General features: G+C 45.3%; 1 protein-coding gene across 6 annotated transcripts in view; it reads right to left on the bottom strand.

Moving 5' to 3' along the window:
* Positions 1–5,243: 5,243 nt before the first annotated feature.
* GAPVD1 (GTPase activating protein and VPS9 domains 1) overlaps positions 5,244–18,994 on the bottom strand; it is a 76,192-nt gene continuing 62,441 nt past the window's right edge. For 3 of the 6 annotated variants that reach the window (XM_027556272.1, XM_027556271.1, XM_027556268.1), the window contains 6 exons: positions 17,685–17,844; positions 15,883–16,070; positions 15,163–15,376; positions 13,138–13,210; positions 11,763–11,960; positions 10,045–10,490 (listed from right to left, as the gene is read on the bottom strand). In XM_027556272.1, the coding sequence (XP_027412073.1) occupies positions 10,350–10,490; positions 11,763–11,960; positions 13,138–13,210; positions 15,163–15,376; positions 15,883–16,070; positions 17,685–17,844 (974 nt within the window). In that variant the 3' untranslated portion in view covers positions 10,045–10,349. Of the gene's footprint in view, positions 10,491–11,762; positions 11,961–13,137; positions 13,211–15,162; positions 15,377–15,882; positions 16,071–17,684; positions 17,845–18,994 lie in introns of all 6 variants that reach the window. The other 3 variants (XM_027556269.1, XM_027556270.1, XM_027556266.1) reach the window with 2 other exon arrangements.

The raw sequence follows: 18,994 nt of genomic DNA, 5'->3' as shown, positions 1-18,994 counted from the left end.
CCTTCACGGTGTAGGATTAACCCGTGCCTGAGGAACAAGGAGGACCTGGAGGCGGTGCAAACAGACGACCACGTGGCCCGATTCGGGGCTGCAGCCGGGCGGCACTCCGCAGGGCACCGGAGACCCTCCATCCCCGCCCCGTGCCTCACGGGGGTGCGGAGCAGACACCGGACAGGCAACAGTGTGGCACGTCCTCGGACCCCGGGGCGGCCCCAGACGGCCCAGCAGGGCCCACACTTCTGCGTGGCGGCCACCTGGCACCGGGATCTGGGCCTCCAAGCGAGGGAGGCAGGGTGAGACCCCCGGGCTCGGCTCCCCGGAAGCAGCTTGGGCCCCGAGCGCAGCCCCGGGCGCTGGAAGAGCCGTCGAGGGCCGGCTGGAGCTGGAGAACCGCGTGCGTCCTGGACAGCCAGCCTGACCTCCCAAACTCTCCGCCGGCCGTCCGCCCGCCCGCCCTGGACTTGGCGCGGCTGTGCCGGCGCTTCGCTGGGTGGGGGGGCTCCTTATCCGACCCTCCATCAGCTCGAAGGACCACCTCGGTGAACCGGCCTCTCCCGCTGGGGATGCGCGGTCCCAGCAGGGTGAACCGGGGGCGGGCCTAGACACAGGCGCGCGCAGCGGGACGGGGCCGCTGGGAGCCTGTGCTCACCTCCGTCTCCCAGGTAGAGGTCCGGGGCTTGGGGCGCAGTGTCTTCCCCGAGGACAAGCAGAGCTTTCGGCCCCGGACCACGTGAAGGTGGGGGAGAGAGAGCCCCTGTCCCTGCACAGACTGAATCTGGGAGGAAAAAAGAGTGGAATCCCCGCACCCAGGGGCTACTGTCTGACTACCCTCCTCCCCGGCCCCCGACACTTGGGGACACCTGCCAGCTGGTGATCGGACAGTCCCTAAGGAGAGCTCAGGTTCCAGAGAGATCACTACTTCGTAGAGAAGTGTAGGGGGATGAGCCTCCTAGGAGAGGGAGGGAAGGATGGGGACATCTGGGGAGTTGCCCGCCCAGAAGAGCTGCAGAGCCTGCTTAGGGAGAGCACTGAAACCAGAGGGCCCTGCAAAGGCGGAGGCTTGGGGGCAGGTGTTGACTGGAAAAAAGTGCACAATCTGAGGGTTGTGAGTTGTTTTATTTGGGGTCAAATGAGGACTATAGCTTGAGAGATTGCATTTCAGATGGCTCTGAGAAACTGCTTCAAAGAGGGTGGGGTGGGGGGAGGGCAATATGTGATTTTATGCAGGGCAAGTACATGCAATCAGGCACATAATTTTTGCAGAACGTTTCTGCTAGCCACAAGGAGCAGAGGTCACCGTGAAGGAGAGGAGATGCAAGAATTGGGCTCATAAAATCATCTCCTGAAATTATCTGTCTGAAGACTCGTTCCGCCAGTTTTTCACAGAGCTCAGAGGGCCTCATTCCTCCTGATCTCCACCCTGAACTCCCTTCAGGGGGGTGTTGAAGGTCAGCAGCTGCAGTGGTTCATAATCTGATCCTTGCAGAGGTAGAGGGCCAGTGCCAATTTGTGGGTACTGCAGGTAAAGCATGATTTACTTTGAGGGGCAGGAGTGGAGCTAGACGGAAAAAAGGGACAGAGGCATGAGGATGAAAATGCAGGTTGGAAGCAAAATAGAAAATGTTCTGGAGAGAAGAGAAATCTGATCAGACTTGACTGACTCTAGGAGAAAGAAGGGAAGGGAGGCATGGAAATCCACCAGTTGTGATCATGGAGATGAAAAAAAAAGCACATTAGAGCTGTTTCCTAAGGAGACTCTTCAGGGGGTGTGAGTGATCCAGGGATTGGGGCAGTGAGGAATAGGAGAGGTGGGTGGACTAGAGCACTAAAGATTGAAATAGCCAAATGCAGAGAAGAACTGACAACTAAAAAGTCACTCGCCATCTGCTTTTAGGAGGGTTAGGTCATAGCCACTGCAGCTGCTGACCTTCAACACCCCCTGAAAGGAGTTCAGGGTGGAGATCAGGAATGAGGCACTCTTTCGTCTGGAAAAACTGGCAGAGAGATATTTTCAGGAGAAAATGTCTTGAACCCAATATCTTGCATCTCCTCACATCTAGAAAAATCACTAAAATCATTCATGGAGACACCTTCTCATGACTAGCAGAAACCTTTTAGTGAGATGTATGCTTCACTGCATGCACCACCTTCACCAAAATCACGTATGTATCAGCCTTCCCCTTCCTCCAGAGCAGGTCCTCAAAGCTGCTTGAGAACCATCTCCTCAGTAAGTCCCCAAATAAACTTGGACTCACAGCTCTTACGCTGCACTTTTTTTCCAGTCAACAGTATAAAGGGAAGTTTCAGAAGTTGTGTCAGTATTATTCATGACCACAGCAGCACAAGCTTAAGTGCACAAGGGAAGCTTTTAGTTAAAAACAGGTGGAGTGGTTTTTGTGTTCATAGGTCGTTCCGGTGTTCCTGGGATGTCACGACGCAGAACCAATGCTGCCCCTCGGCTCTGCTGGCTGATGTCAGAGAAAAGTGCTTCTCTAGGATTACCCAGCCTGTACCTGGTCACCCACAATACATCAGTCCTGGTTCAAGTTCATTAAACCAGATTAGAAAGAAGCTGGGTGCCTAAACTGGTGTTCACTGGCTGGAGCCTCAAGTCCCTCCTTGAATCAGCTCAGTGGGCAGCCTCTTCCATCAGGGCTTCCAAACACCCATGGTCCATGCTGGCAACCTCCGCAGTGTCACTGCACTCTACTACATCCCTCGGTTAAATGCTGGCACAGGAGAACTATTTCAAGACCATATAAATACACACACACACGTATACACATACACATGTATATACACACATTTATATACACCCACATATGTATATACACACATGCCTGCCTGCCTGCTAAGTTGCTTCAGTCACATCCGACTTTGCGACCCCCTGTAGTCCACCGGGCTCCTCCTCTGTCCATGGGATTCTCCAGGCAAGAATACTGGAGTGGGTTGCTGTACCCTCCTCCAGGGGATCTTCCTGACCCAAGGATCAAACCCTCATCTTCTGCGGCTCCTGCACTGCAGGAGCGGGTCCTTTACCACTGAGCCACTGGGGAAGCCCCATATACACATACATATATGCATATATATACATATTTGTATATCCATGTATAAGTCTGTGTATACATATATATTCACCAAGACTGGATGTCCAGGACCACTGAGGTAGTAGAGCCCAACTCAGGAAAAACCCTTCTAAGAGGTTTTCATTGGCCTTAGAATTGATTAGTGGCAGGTCTAAAACAAGAACCATTTTCAGGCTCCTGGACCTGACATTACAACCACATACCACTTGAAACCAGTGGCTTTCCAGGAAGTAGCAAGAATGATCTGGATGATCCCACTGGTGTGGCCCAGCTTTGCTGTGGAGGAGGTGTTTCGGGGCATCACTGTGACACTGTGCTGTGGGATGATGGCCTTAGCACCTCCCCTTCCTGTCATTTGTGACTTTCTTATGCGCCTGCCTCTGTCTCCCCCCACCCCACCAGGCTGGCTCACTCCCAGACTGCTGCTACCCCTAAGCTGCTGCAGAAAGAAAGTAAAAGTCGCTCAGTCACGTCCAACTCTGTGACCCCATGGGCTATACAGTCCATAGAATTCTCCAGGCCAGAATACTGAAGTAGGTAGCCTTTCCTTTCTCTAGGGGATCTTTCCAACCCAGGGATCGAACTTGGGTCTCCTGCATTGCAGGCAGATTCTTTACCAACTGAGCTATCAGGTAAGCCCAAGCTACAGCAGACACAGCCTCAACTGTCACCATCACAGCCACAAGAGAAGGAAAAGAATGTTGTTACTGATCAAAAAGTGAGAGAGAGAGAGGAAGGGGCTGGAACTCACGTATCGACTGAGAGGATCAGAAATAGGAGGGGAAGTGACTGCTTACAGGTTCTCTCACTTTCAGCAGAGGGCAGGCCAGGAAAAAAATCCAGTTGGGGGAAAAAATCCAGTTGGAAACTGGGGCTGCTAGAAACAATGCTGTTACTTAACACGGGACAGCAAAGGCAACAGAAACCAAACAGCCATTTTAAAAGCTAAAACAATGAGGAAGGAAGATTAGATGATACGTTTTCACTTAGAAATTCGAACACCGTGATTATCAAATGTCTAGCAATTTGAGGTTTGAGAAAGAAACCTTTTATATAACCAGAAAATTATCAGAAAACATTTGGATTTAAGCAAAATTTTAAAAAAAGAAAAAACTATCCTTAAAGGATATCAGCTTGGCTACTAGGTCCTTTATCCCTTTTTTTTTTTTTTGGCCATGCTGTGCAGCATGAAGGATCTTAGTTCCTTCATCAGAGACTGGACCTATGCCCCCAGCAGTGGAAGCGCAGAATCTTAACCACTGGACCACCAGGGAAGTCCCTGCCAGGCCCTGTATCCTTTAAAAGGGGCTCTACCCACCTTGGGGATGTGGAGCCAAAACTTGAGGAATTGAACACCTTTCACAGATCACACATTTTTTAGCATCAGAGAAGGGGAGTTTGCTAGGCATGCAGATTTTTTCTCTGTTCTTCCCCCAAAATTGATTCAATGTGCCCTGTGAGGAATAATGAATCAGCAGTTTATCGTCCCAGGTGGACAGTGCACGTGGTCCTCCAGCTCATTCTCTGTGAAATGCTGACTCATGGTGCTGCTCTAAGTCCCACAAAAATAAGTCACCTGGAGTTCTTGTTTAAAGATTCCTGTCCCATCCCCTATGCACGCTGATTTATCAGCAAGAGCACCAGGTGATTCTTAACAGTGAGGTTTGAAAACAATGTTTTACAGAACTACCTAGGGCACTTAAAAATGGACCTGTTTTGAGTACCACCCCCAGATTGTGGGCTCCCCTGGTGGTTCAGATGGTAAAGAATCTGCCTCTAATGCAGAAGACCTGGGTTTGATCCTTGGGTCAGGCAGATCCCCTGGAGAAGGACATGGCTACCCACTCCAGTATTCTTGCCTAGAGAATTCCATGGACAGAGGAGCCTAGTGGGTTACAGTCCACGGGGTCACAAAGTGTCAGACACAACTGAGCAACTAACATTTTCATTTTCCCAAAGATTGGTTTATTTGGTCAGTGAGTCAGATCAGACAGATATCTTGACTACATTCACTAGGAATTACTGATAAGAAACATCAGCAGTTATGTTTATTAACCAACAGTCTTGGTGACAAAAGTTCTGTCAAAACTGCAAATTAGTAGGGCTAAGGAGAGTTGAAGTAAAATGGTCCATGTTTAAAAATCACACTGGATACTCTTTTTTACAGGAGCATAAAATTTAATGATTTGGGCCAGCAATATGCTGAAATCCTAGTTAACAGAAATGAGATTACCATGGTTTTCATGTTCACTGTCCACAACAGGTTCAATGACAGAATTGAGAGCTTTTTCCATTTTAGCACAAAATGTGGAAGATGCTTCCTGGATCCTCATAACCAGATTTTCCTGCCTCTCTGATCAATGTTTTTCCCCCCTCAAGTCTTTGTACTGTATTTTGGTAGCCTAAGAAGATGGAATAGGGTTCTTCTGGAATGAAATGACTGACTCGAAAGCCCTTCAATGAATACTTAAATCTCTAGGTAGAGACGCATTTACAGCTAAGAGGAGCTTCTGACCTGATTTCACTTTCCAGGATCGTGACATATTTTACAGGCAGCACTGCAGGGAGGCCTAGCTAAACATCACTAGCTCTGCATCCTCAGGGAAAAGCCACAGAGCCGCTTACTTAGAGAGGGCTGAGCAGGCACAAATATAACAAGAGTCCAGGTGACATAGGGAATTCCAAATTGGCAAGAAAAGTTGAATTCTATTTTCAGTTCTAGGAAAGTCATAGCATTAATTTTAATAATGAACAGACTGAGTGAAAACTGAATCCTAATCCAGTTTTTAAATGTTTCCTACCAAGTTAAGTGCAATCAATATGAACAAAGTGCTTTTCCATCAGCAAGTAGAATGAGCTGGCCTCTGCAACAAGGGCTCCTTGGCTAATAGAAACTTCCCTCAACTGAGAGGATTAATCAAGGCTCCCGTGAATACCATGATTAGGACTTCTGCGCTCAGAACTAAGGCTGATGAATAGCTAACCAAATACAGGGTTCAGACAGGAACCGTGTTAAAGGAGTGAATGTGCACCATCTTATTAGCAACTGCTGGATGATTCCAATTCCTTCCTGTACTGTAGTTAACAAGTAGATGTTCAGATGAAAAGGACGAGTGTGAATTCATGGAGAACCTTAGTTACATCTGAGAAGTCAGAGAAATTTTCAGAAATGCTTCCAAATACAAAAGAGATGATGGAAACATAAAACCCAATGAATTCAACTGCTCTCCCTTTTTAATCAATTTTACACAATGATATTGTACATGAGTAATCACATTAGGAGACAGGATGGGTTTCCTGTACATATACAAGATGGTGCAAGCTCATTCACTGAGGCTTATAGGTTTTTATCAGTTTCAAGAGGAGAGGCAGTACAAAGCTTTTTCACACAGGTGAAACACAAGACGACGGAAGACAAGACAGAACATTAACTCAGCAGAGGTGAATTCTTAAGGCGTGTGGCTCCTGCCCACAGAGTCTGCCACGAACCAGGTGTAGAGGACTTTCTCTCCCGGGGATTTAACCTTTGATGAGCACAGGCCTGTGGGACATGCAGCTTTGTGGTGATGCCACAGCTCAACCACACCAACCTTGACACTGAAGCAAAGCGTATCTTCCTTTCTCCAAGTATTCTCAAGGGTAATAAAGCAATTCCTGGTCACCCTACTCCTTGGGTAACCCACATTCTAAAATATATGATTATTAATCTGGCAACATTCTCAAGTGTTTTGGCAAAGTACCTCAAACATCTCATCACTGTGCATCTACTCAACTAAAAATTCTTTGAGCTTCAAGATCTTTTCTGACTTCCCCCCTAAAGTTGGCAATTACATATAGAATAAACTTACTAGTTAAAAGAACTAAACAGAGGGCAGACTTTTCCTTACGAAATAAAGCAGGAATGGGAAGGGAGGAGAAAGTCTAGGACACACATCAACGGAGGAAGCTAAGTCCACTAACGACTCTATCACTTTGACACAACCCACTAACAATTCTGAGCAAGTGTGTTCCTACTTTCCTTTTTCACACCCAATCTCATCAGACACAGGAACTGTTAAATCTTCACGATGCTGATCTTCACTTGGCCACGGAATTCCCACGGCAGGCAATGGGGAACAGTGCCGACCGGCATGCACAGTCAGGTACAGCTTCTTGTGGCCAAAATTAGACCTTGTCACTGACTGGGACGGGTTTTAGTTCTCTTGCTTACGTACCTCAGGAACATGTAGGTTGAAAGTCTACATTAAACAAAGGCTTCCAGGACACAACAGGGAGAGAAAAACCCATGCATCTCATCCACATCTATTTTCCATCCTTCACAAAGCCCAACCCTCTTACAGTGATTTCATATCTGTATAAAATGGCTTTTATAAACAGGTTTTTAAAAAGAAAAAGGAGAAATCAGTTAACTGTGGCTGAGATTTGACCTAGAGAAAGAAAACAAAATGTTTACTCGATTTAAAAAATAACACTTTTACAAATAAAAGATAATCTTCAATCTGTAATTCTATTACTTAACCATCTCTGGAAGCAGAGTATTAATACAAAATAGGAACTGATTTTTTTCGTGAGATAATTCCACAGAATTTCAGTGAACATTTAACATTCATTTTCTTTGTAAATTCCATGTAATAATCAGTGGCTACTGAAGGTTTCCTACGTGTGATTTTGTATTTTTGCACACTCCTTCATATGACCTATGTCCTGGGAGGATCTGTGGTACGAAACAGCTGAAGGACAACTATTCCTTTCCTGAAAGAGTACAATCGGATTACTCCCTATCTCACGCCCACCGCTGCCACACACACAGGTGTTGTGTAGTCACTGAATTGTGTCTGACTCTACGTGACCCAATGGACTGTAGTCGGTCAGCCTCCTCTGTCCATGGGATTTCCCCGGCAAGAATACAGGGGCGGGTTGCCATGCCCTTCTCCTGACCCAGAGATCGAACCTGAGTTTCCTGTATTGGCACACAGAGGCTTTACTGCTGAGCCACCTGAGAAGCCCATGCAGACAGTTACCAATTCCTAAACTCAGAACTCAACACTACTAAACCCTGTTATGACGAAACTACCGATGACAGTTAATGCTGAAATAGTCCTTACTCCTGACCGGCTTCCTGAAGAAAACAGCTTAACCTTAAACAGCTGGGCTGTGCGCTTCTCTGCTGGCATCTGAGTCAAGACACAAGCACCCAGTGATGCCAAGTCTCTGAGGTCCTCCTCTCACAACTGTCTCAAGCCCTGCAGAGCCCTACCTCCTGCCTCTAGGAGATACAAACTCACCACCTTCTCCACAGAAAAGAGCCCCATGCAGTGTCCACATCTTCATATTTATTTCCATAGTAACAACATGGAAGTGAGTTAGGAACCACCACGGGGGTGAAAAACTGCATTGACTTCTGAGTTAAATCCCCAAACAATAAATTTCAACTATTTCAAGACTTCTGTTGACTTAACATTTATTGAATCAAATGCTGAACTGCCCCCCTCTGCCTTAGAAATCATGTTAAGACAGTTTGTTTGTCTTGTAAAGTATCTACGGTGGGATCTGACTTCTAAGACCTAAATGAGCTTGACCGTTACAGTCCATGAAGCATGACTGTACATAGATTTCTTGATCTAACATTCAAGAGGACATTTTTCAGTACTACTTTAATTTTGATCTGCCCCTAAAAGGCAGAAACCTCATCTCACAATCCTCTGCAACTTATCTCAGTATTTTAGAGTAAAGGAATGAGAAGAGGTCAAGGCATAAAGAAAACCCAGCTTCTTTAGGCACAGTGGAGCACAGAGCTCCTGGAGAGACAGCCTCTGTCCTTATCTGCTCAAGGTTGTTGGTCACAGTTCCCTTAAACATGCCTGGAAATGCTGCCAGCAACAAGAGACTCAAAGGAGGGGACCAATTTTCATAAAAGAAGTTAACACGTTTAGGAAACACACAGAGTGAAACCAGTCAGCAACGGCCTATGTGTAAGACTTGTGCTCAAAGCTTTGGTGGGCCTCCTTGGCCTGTTTCTCAGACACCAAAACTCATTCCTGATTAATCAGCAACACACGATCAAACCAAAATACAGAAAAACATACTTTTGTTCAGAAGAGGGAAACAAAGGCACAGAAACCTGCCAAAACAGATTTTTTCCCCCCCGTAAGAATAGTATGGTTGATTAAAATAGTTTATCACTAGTAAAACTTGTACCACTAAAGCAGACAATACAAATTAGTTTTTTAAAAAAATGACATTCACTGAATTCCTGGTCTGTGCATTCAATGTGAATCATCATTTCAAAAATATATTACAGTTAAAGGTTTGTAAGGAGTTCTGGCTGGGGTTTCTACACTATATTTAGCATTTCAGATGAGAAGTACCACAAGGGTGGGTTAGGTATCTACTGTCCCTTTGTATGCCACGTATGGTGATTAAACAGTCTATCTCCTACTGCAGGCTCAAAGACGTCCAGGGTGAGAAGGTCTAAGTGATATATTCAATAAGTTCTATACCCCTCATCAAAGGCAGCCCTGTGCATCAAATTCCATACCTAGAAAGTTCAATAAACTGTTACACTTTAATAAATACTTCTGCGTATTTGTTCACCTTCTGCTTTTAAGCTCAGCTTAAATGTTGTCAAGGAAACCATTTCACAAGAGGGTACATGACAACCTACCATCAGCAATATTCCTTGTTTATTAGAATCTGAAGATGTCCATATTACATCAAATATAAATATATATCATATTTACATTTCCTTCTTAGCTTTTCAATTTAGGTGAGTGTATTTATAGATAATGCCACTAATGTCACCACTATTTTAATCCTCAGTGCAACTGGTTATTTTCCTTCTGTTAGATGCTTCCAAGATTAGACAGCATCTTAAAAGAGGTGTACTGTTCTTTTTTTTTTTTTTTTAATGAAAAGAAAGAATGAGTATCCATAAACAGAGATCTAGGAATTTTCTAGATTTGGGTTGTGTTTTTTTTTGTATTTCAAAATACCTGAAAAATGTGGTCCCTTTTTGCAGTACTATTCTCTATGTGGGGACAAGAAATTAATGAAATATGCAACTCAGAAAGGAAAAGAACCCAAAGAAAAGAGAACCTGCTTGTTAGCTCATTAATCTGTTTAGTAAAGATCTGTTTTAAAAGGTCTGAACACTGTACAATATTATACAAAAACAATCTTCAGCCTTCAAAGCAGCTGGTACGTTTTCTGAGAGATCTGTGTGCCCTGCCAACAGTCCGCCGCCTTGCTGGGCCTTTGTCTCGGTCACTTTCGGTCATCGATAGTCTTAATGAATTCCACGGCCGCCGTGAACTGCATCCACCAATAGGACTCCTCTCCAGACAGACAGCTGGCATAAAAGCTACTGATGTACTGAACAGTGGACAGCAAACAGGGTGGATTTGCCTAGAGAAGTGAAAAACAAAGTCAACTACTCAGCCGGAAAAATCATTTATGGTAACATCTTTCAAATGTTTTCCTGTGAAAAAGAGATACCAGTCCTTTTCAAAATAATCCCCCAAATCCTTTTTGGAACTAATTTGTAAACCCAAGTTACTGTGAGGAGCAACAGTGTATTGGAAAGAAGACTCAGGTTCTAATCCTAGCTCGACTATCTAGAGCTTTCTAGCCTAACAAAGCACTTGACCTCACGGGTCCTTAGAGGGGCTGCACTAATCCCAGTGGCTTTACTCAACATCCCAAGATTCCAGATAAGGAAGGAAATGCTGCAGACAAATTGAGTTATATCTGTTTAGTAAGTAAGGATAGAGCAGAGAAAGAAAAAAACTAAAAAAAAAGAGTAGGCCCTCTGCTGCAGGAGGCAGCACAGAAACTCCTGCTTTTCACCTCCAGGCTCAAGTGTGTTAAATCAGGAGGGCAAGCTAAGGCCTGCTCCTTAAAAGGGGCTTAGACTGGCTCTGCATAGGGACTAAACACATCACCTGCGGAAGGGAGCTGAGCAACGGGCAATAGGAGGAGTGAAGCAGGCTCATCGCACACTGATTCAGAGTCAGGGTTCTGACTCTGAGCTAAGAGTTCAGGCTGCAGAAATACCGCAACATTAAGAATTAGTAAGCTATATGTCAAATACACTTTAGACATCACCAGAGGGCTGAGCTGACTGGAACACATACTGGCTGGCTGTTGTGCACCCAAACTGCAGGGTCCCCACCTCCAAACCAAAATGTTCAAAATAAACCATGTGAATGGTGACACTTTAAAGTCAAAAAAGGACAAGAGGTGTCAGTGCTTTTAAAAACAATATGGTACAATTAATAAAATGTGAGGTCAAAGAGGAGAAAGATGACAGGAAAATGTAGTAGTTTATGTGATAACCACTATGAAGAATTCAACATGAAAGAAGATGGTAAAAACATGACCAGAGAACCTGCCCTCATTCATTCATTCAGTAATTACCTACTGAGCTCCAAGCAAGACCTTCAGGCACTGCTTTAAAAAGCTGAAAATGTTCATCTAGGAATCTAGCTCTTCCTTTCTTTGGAAAACCCTAACTTCAGAACAGAACATAACTTGACGTTAACTACTTTCTTCCTGGGTATCACAGAGCTGGAAACTTGTAAAAGAGTCAAAGTCTGTTAACACCTGGCGACCCTCTGCACAACCCCCCGAATCAGGATGGCAAAGAAACTCTTCTCACGGGTGGTAGCGAGGACCTACCTTGATCAACACAAACACCAGCACAGGGACGAAGTCATCTGCCCCTGGGACGGAGTCCTCGTTGGCCAGGCTCAGGAGGTTCATGATCGTGGAGCACATTCTCAGGATGCACTGCACTTTGTCCCGGGGCGTCTTGTAAGCACTTATTGTCCTGATTTCTGACTGTGCCGAGGGCCACGGTGCCTCCTTAAGATAAACCTAAGCGAGACCACACACAGACTGTCATGCACGTGGGAAGCAGTGACCAGAGCAACCTCTACGTCAGGAGGCGGATGGGTGAAGCCGCTGCCTTTTCCCTTTTTCAGAAAAACCAAATTGCAATTCCTCCCCATCCTCCCACTTCAGGATTGAAGCCTAACTTTTAAGCTTTTAAATTATTTGCTTTGAATTTTAAAATAAAACCACCCAGAGAAATGCCCTGGCCGTTGAGTAGTTAGGACTCTGAGCTCTCACTGCCAGGGCCCCAGGTTCCATCCCCGGTCACTGGGGAACTAAGATCCCCAAGCTGCATGATGCGGCCCCAAAGGAAAAACAAACAAACACACAAACCCACCCAGAAATATAGTAATAGAGGCATCTGATAACACAGAACCTAGAATTCATAAATTTAAAACAATTATCTTTCTTAAAAGAGCTAGAATGGGACTTATCTATGTATTGCAGCTGATTCCAAAAGCACCGACAAGCTACTTTTACAATAGCTTAAAAATTAGTATGTACCTGTGTTGCAGCAGCTCTAGAAATCAAGGACAATTAAAAATTTTATGCCAATTAATATCCAGATTCTAATGAAACAACCAGAAAACTCATATACCTAAAACTTTCCTGTTTCCTGATTTTGTAAGAGGTGTAAGACAGGTAAAAATGTACTATTAGGAACTAAAAGGTAATTCTGAGGTCACATTCAGATTCAGTTCCCTCTTCTGGACAGGAGTTTCCACACTCTCTTTGAAGTTCCACCAGATCCTTTCATATGGGACATTCCTGCAGAATGTTCTGGAAAGAACACTGGCTATTGAGTGGTTAGGACTCCAAGGCTCTATATGATAATAAAAGCATCAGTGGAGTGTGTGGTTGCCGCAGGAGGAGTGAGCTGTGAGCAGGAAGCCCTGCCTACAGGGGGTGATGTCAGGGCGGGGGCTACCCCAGGCTGGCCCTCCACTCACCTCTCACTACTAAGGTCCTTTCTCAGGCTAGGGAATTTTAATCCACGGAAAGACCTTTGAGAATTTTATTGGCTGAAGGACATCCAGTGCAAGTGGTTTCTTTATAACTTACTATATTCTGCTTCCCTGAAAAATTGGTAACATGTACATAGCACACCAAGACACTTTTAATTGAATAATACCATCCATACTGTATAAACTGTTATTACCTCTGGTATCTGCAGAGCTCTGTGATTTGCAGTCACTACTTTAGACAATCTCTGAATATGTTCATGAAGAACCCTGAAAATGCCCCAAAACACATATGTAAATACATAATTCAGAAAAGAAGGTATGCAGGTAGTCATAATCGGTTTCCTCAAAACACATTTAAACCATTTTAGACTCACTTCCAAATACAGATTACCATTACAGTTGAGACTCTCTCTTAGCTATAAGTATTCTGTCCTGGTCAAAAACTCTCACGTTTAGGATCTGCTTAGAAAGGCTCAGGGAGCCAAGGGGATGCAGGAGGAAGAGTGGGAACCCCTCCTTTCTGGACCAGGGAAGTGTCCACAGGAGAAGTGAGGGGACTCCTTAGCCCGGAAGCTACCTGGACAAGCTAACTGGTGAACAGGCTAAGAAGAAGTGGAGGGGTCAAAGGCCAGAAACTGGAGAGCACAGACGCTTTGATGGAGAAGGGATGCTGAGGACGCTCACCTCTCATTTCAGAGATGACAATGATTAGGCCTAAAAGGTGAAGGATTTCCCTAAGGCCACACAGTGGTGAGTAGCTGAGGCTACGCCCAGTCTCCTGCCTTTGAGTGTCCTTTCCAGAACACAGTGCTAACTCTCTATAAACCTGCAAAGATGACACGGAGGGGACAGAGGCATACTCGGCTTCAAAGGTCCTCTCTGCAGTAAGCAGTTTGAATGTTCCCATTCCTCATCCCACCCTGGAAGCCAAAAACTGGGGCTCTGGAGAAAAAACAGAACCCAGTTGGCAAATTGCATACAGAAACTTGGGGAGGGGTAAAAAGCCCGAGTCTAGGAACAAGTGAGGGAGGCAGGTGGGAACGATCCTAACCCACTCAAAGGAAAGTGAGCTCTCTCAAATATACGAGAGATCTTAAAATTTCCATGAAAAAAGTGAATCTTACAGAAACCACCAGTGTCCCACCCTGAGGTCCTATTACATGGGCCCCTCAGGGCCGCTGGCACAGTGAGTCACTGTCACTGCTCGGGGCACACGGTGGCCACTGAGCAACACACTCGGGGACAGAAACCGGGTCATAAAATGCAGAAGAGGAAAAAATTAAAATGCTGAGTTTCACTACCCCCAAATAACCACTGTTACCCTTCTAGATTGTTTTTTTCAAGATCAGTATTTTTAGGATTGTTTTTAAAAATAGGCTTTACTGAGATTTAATTCATATGCCATACACTTTTTGATATTTTGATATTCAAATACATATCATTCCCAATAAATAAAAAGAACATATCAGAAGTCACACACTGTGCTTGATGCCCCAGTGGAGAGATGAATGAAGCGTTGTGTTCCTGGACTCAAGAAGGAACCATCCGGTGGAGGACAGAGGCGTTCATCAAACAATCACACAAACCAGTGATCCGGAACAGAGGGCGGTTCTGCCCCCAAGGGGCACTTGGCAGTGTCTGGAGACGGCGTGGTTCTCACAGCTGGTAGGGTACTACCAGCCAAGGCCAGCCATGACGCCACATGTCCCACAAGGCACAGGACAGCCTCCCACAGTAAAGAATCATCTGGCCCGAAATGTCAGCCATGCCAGCTTGAGAAACCATGACTCAAGTGTAAAACTGCAATGGTGGCAAGTGCTAAAGAAAGGTACCCAGGCCTGAGGCAGCCCTGCCCTGCCAGGGCATCTCACCCAGGCAGACAGGCTAGGAAAGGTTTCCCCCGAGGAAGTGAGGTCTGAGTCCTGATCTGAAGGGTAAGAGTAGGTAGAAGAAAGAAGGGAAGAATAGCTGCGGCAGAGTAAACAGCAGTGCCTTCCACAGCGGCCAGGCCAGTGTACACGACCCTCCAACCCAACTCCCAGCATCTCTGAGAACACAGCGCTTTCCTTCTTTCCGGTCTGGTAACTCTGAGAGATGCAAAAAGGAAACACGTATCTTTTCCTTTACTACTCAGATACCATGTCTCATGAATAGCTTGTCTAAACTATGGGGCTGGCTGGGATAGCCCTACTTAGTCCATCACAGGCAGGAGCACTCACTGGTCACGGAGTATGTCCCCGTCCTGATTTGGGTAGAAGGCAAGTTTGAAGATCCGGTTCATCACACTTCTCTCAATGGCCAGCTGAGCGTCCTGAAGCTGTTCCTCACTCGCGTTCTGCCATATGACGTCCTGGGCCATCGCGCCGTACAGGAACTGCAGAAAATCTTCCACTTGGGCGGTTTTATCATCAGCGGCTGTGAGTTTCTGAAAGTCTCCAATGCAAAATAATATGCTTTAAAATAGAGTATTTGAACGATTTTAAATAGGAAATTATTAGAAAGTAGTTAAAAATAGAAAACTATTAGAATCATAATCTACTACTGTGCCGCTACCATGCTCTCAAAGCCAGAAGTATCTGGGCATGGTTTCATTTGGGGAGAAAATACATCCAAATCATTAAAAACAGGGGAAAGGTAAGACACATGCAGAAGTTTAAGAACAAGAGGTTTGTTACAAAATGATATGCTTTGTTTAAAAAAAAATAAGAAAAATTGGGTGCATCCAAAACTTTGTTAATTTTGCCAACTTTTTAATAAACCATAGGTATTCAACCAGGATAAACACGACATTTATTGGTTGAATATCAAGGTTTAATTACTAAGAAATAACTGGGAATTTAAGGAACTGCTCTTAGACAGGTAGGTACTTAAAAAGTAGCAAAAGAAAACTTCCCAAATCTTCCCGCTAACATACGGCTTCACCGAGGGTCTCTGGTTACCTTGAATGAATTCCCTGATCTTCTTCTCTTTGCTCTCAAGCAGCAGCCTCACACAGACGGTGGTGAAGTATCGATTGGCCACCTCTTTGTCCCGCAGAACCCTCTGCAGTAGCCTTTCCAGGTGAGCCTGCGTGGTCTGCAGTCCTTGTCGACAGCGAGTGAGGTAAGCAATGTAGGGGGCCCGCTTCCTGAAAGGAAAGACGCTGCAGGACGCCAGACACACACAGCGCACACCTTCCTTGGAGATGAAGAGTCCTGACTTTTCTCCAAAGGAAAAGAACTACCCCAAAGACTCTGGTTTTACAGATGAGCCTATCGGGCTGCAGACAACCATCCTGAGAACTGACTATTTTGCCAGGTCAAGAAACAGAGTCAGGACTCCCCTAGCGGTCCAGTAGTTACAAGTCCGCCTGCCAAAGCAGGGAACATGGGCTCGATCCGCAGTGCGGGAAGGTGTCACATGCCGAGGGGCAAACCTGCGTGCCACAGCTACTGAGCCTGAGCTCTAGAGCCTGTGTGCTGCGACTCCTGAAGCCGGCACACCCTAGAGCCTGTGCTCTGCAACAAGAGAGGCCTGTGCTCTGCAACAAGAGAAGCCGCAGTGAGGAGCCCACACACCACATTAGAGAAAGCCCTCACGCAGCAATGAAGACCCAGTGCAGCCAAAAATTATGCAAGGGTAGAACGTACACTACAGAGAACAGACCCAACATTTTATAACGACTTTAACTGAAGTATAATGTTCAAAAAGCGCATCACTACGTTGTACACCTGAAACTAACACTGTAAATCAACTGTATTTCAATTAAAAAAAAAAAGAAAGAAACAGAACCATTTACTGGTCCGAACACTCAGCTCCCTAACTCCCTAAACACTACCAAATCTCTTCCCATCACTGGTCTGTTCTGCACTGGAGCACAGTCTCCATGCTGGTAGAACCTCGTACTTGACAGGAAGTTGACTGCTACAAAAGACTAAAATAACAACAAAATACAGGCTGATATATCACAAGATCACTAAATATACCACCAATTATCTGCTTATAGTCTAAACGCAACAATCACTAGAGCACCCATTCCCTAAGCCTCTTTACTTCCTAAGCTTCTCAACTTAAATGTCAGCAGTGATAGGCAACAGGCAAATGGTAACAATTCCTAGGACTCCTCCTGCTTCCCTGGTCCGTGGAAGTAGTCTTTTCTATCACCACTAAAAGAGGGAAATGACATCCTAGTTATCCTGGCCCCACCTCCACCAAAGATGCTTTTGGGCAAAGCTGAAGTCAACTGTACTCTGTTACTAAGATCTGAGTGAGTGAGTGAGTGAAAGGCGCTCAGTCGTGTCTGACTCTTTGTGACCCCATGGACTATACAGTCCATGGAATTCTCCAGGCCAGAATACTGGAGTGGGTAGCCTTTCCCTTCTCCAAGGGATCTTTCCAACCCAGGGATCAAATTGCACCACAGGCAGATTCTTTACCAGCTGAGCCACAAGAAGCCCAAGAATACTGGAGTGGGTAGCCTATTCCTTCTCCAGCAGATCTTCCCCACCCAGGAATTGAACTGAGGTCTGCTGTGTTGCAGGCAGATTCTTTACCAACTGAGCTATCAGAGAAGCCCTAGTAAGAGCTGCTCGCTTACAACTACACTTCCAGACTAAATATCCACATATGTTGCTTGGAAATCTACATCCAGGAAAGCCCAGCACTTTGCAGTGAGCCTAGATTCATTTCTGAAATAAGGGCTGAGAAGAAAATACTTGCAGCTGAAAACAGTTATACAAGTGAAACAGGCTGGGGATGTTACCTGTAGTCCTCGGCGATGGACGCCAGCAGCTTCCTACAGGTCCGGTTATCAAAGCGGCACACACAACGCATTGTTTCCTGAAGCTGAGCCATTAAGTTCTTATCTTGTAAGTTAATTGCTTCAGCTATTTGCACTTTTAAGAAGCAGACAATTTCATTGTCTAAATAAAAAAACATCAGAATTCTGTTACTGTTGAGAAGTTCCACAAGCTTTATATAAGCTGAAGGTCATCCCTCAGCCTGTGGGAAGTCAGTTATGTCTGTATCAGTAAAACTAAGCAGAACCAATCAGAGAACATTTTCACAAACCACGAGTAATCCAAGTGCCCTTCACTTCAGTTCAATTCAGTTCAGTCGCTCAGTTGTGTCCGACTCTTTGCAACCCCATGAATTGCAGCACGCCAGGCCTCCCTGTCCATCACCAACTCCTGGAGTTCACTCAAACTCACGTCCATCGAGTCAGTGATGCCATCCAGCCATCTCATCCTCCGTCGTCCCCTTCTCCTCCTGCCCCCAATCCCTCCCAGCATCAGAGTCTTTTCCAGTGAGTCAACTCTTCACATGAGGTGGCCAAAGTACTGGAGTTTCAGCTTTAGTATCATTCCTTCCAAAGAAATCCCAGGGCTGATCTCCTTCAGAATGGACTGGTTGGATCTCCTTGCATTCCAAGGGACTCTCAAGAGTCTTCTCCAACACCACAGTTCAAAAGCATCGATTCTTCAGTGCTCAGCCTTCTTCACAGTCCAACTCTCACATCCATACATGACCACAGGAAAAACCATAGCCTTGACTAGATGAACCTTTGTTGGCAAAGTAATGTCTCTGCTTTTGAATATGCTATCTAGGTTGGTCATAACTTTCCTTCCAAGGCGTAAGCGTCTTTTAATTTCATGGCTGCAGTCACCATCTGCAGTGATTTTGGAGCCCCAAAAAATAAAGTCTGACACTGTTTCCCCATCTATTTCCCATGAAGTGATGGGACCGGATGCCATGATCTTCATTTTCTGAATGTTGAGTTTTAAGCCAACTTTTTCACTCTCCACTTTCACTTTCATCATGAGGCATTTTAGTTCCTCTTCACTTTCTGCCATAAGGGTGGTGTCATCTGCATAGCTGAGGTTATTGATATTTCTCCCAGCAATCTTGATTCCAGCTTGTGTTTCTTCCAGTCCAGCATTTCTCATGATGTACTCTGCATATAAGTTAAATAAGCAGGGTGACAATATACAGCCTTGATGTACTCCTTTTCTTATTTGGAACCAGTCTGTTGTTCCATGTCCAGTTCTAATTGTTGCTTCCTGACCTGCATAT

This window comes from Bos indicus x Bos taurus, chromosome 11 (assembly GCF_003369695.1).
Source record: "Bos indicus x Bos taurus breed Angus x Brahman F1 hybrid chromosome 11, Bos_hybrid_MaternalHap_v2.0, whole genome shotgun sequence".
NCBI classification, from domain to species: domain Eukaryota; kingdom Metazoa; phylum Chordata; class Mammalia; order Artiodactyla; family Bovidae; genus Bos; species Bos indicus x Bos taurus.
Note: the sequence above shows the minus strand (reverse complement) of the source record. Positions and strands in the feature narration are given on the sequence as shown.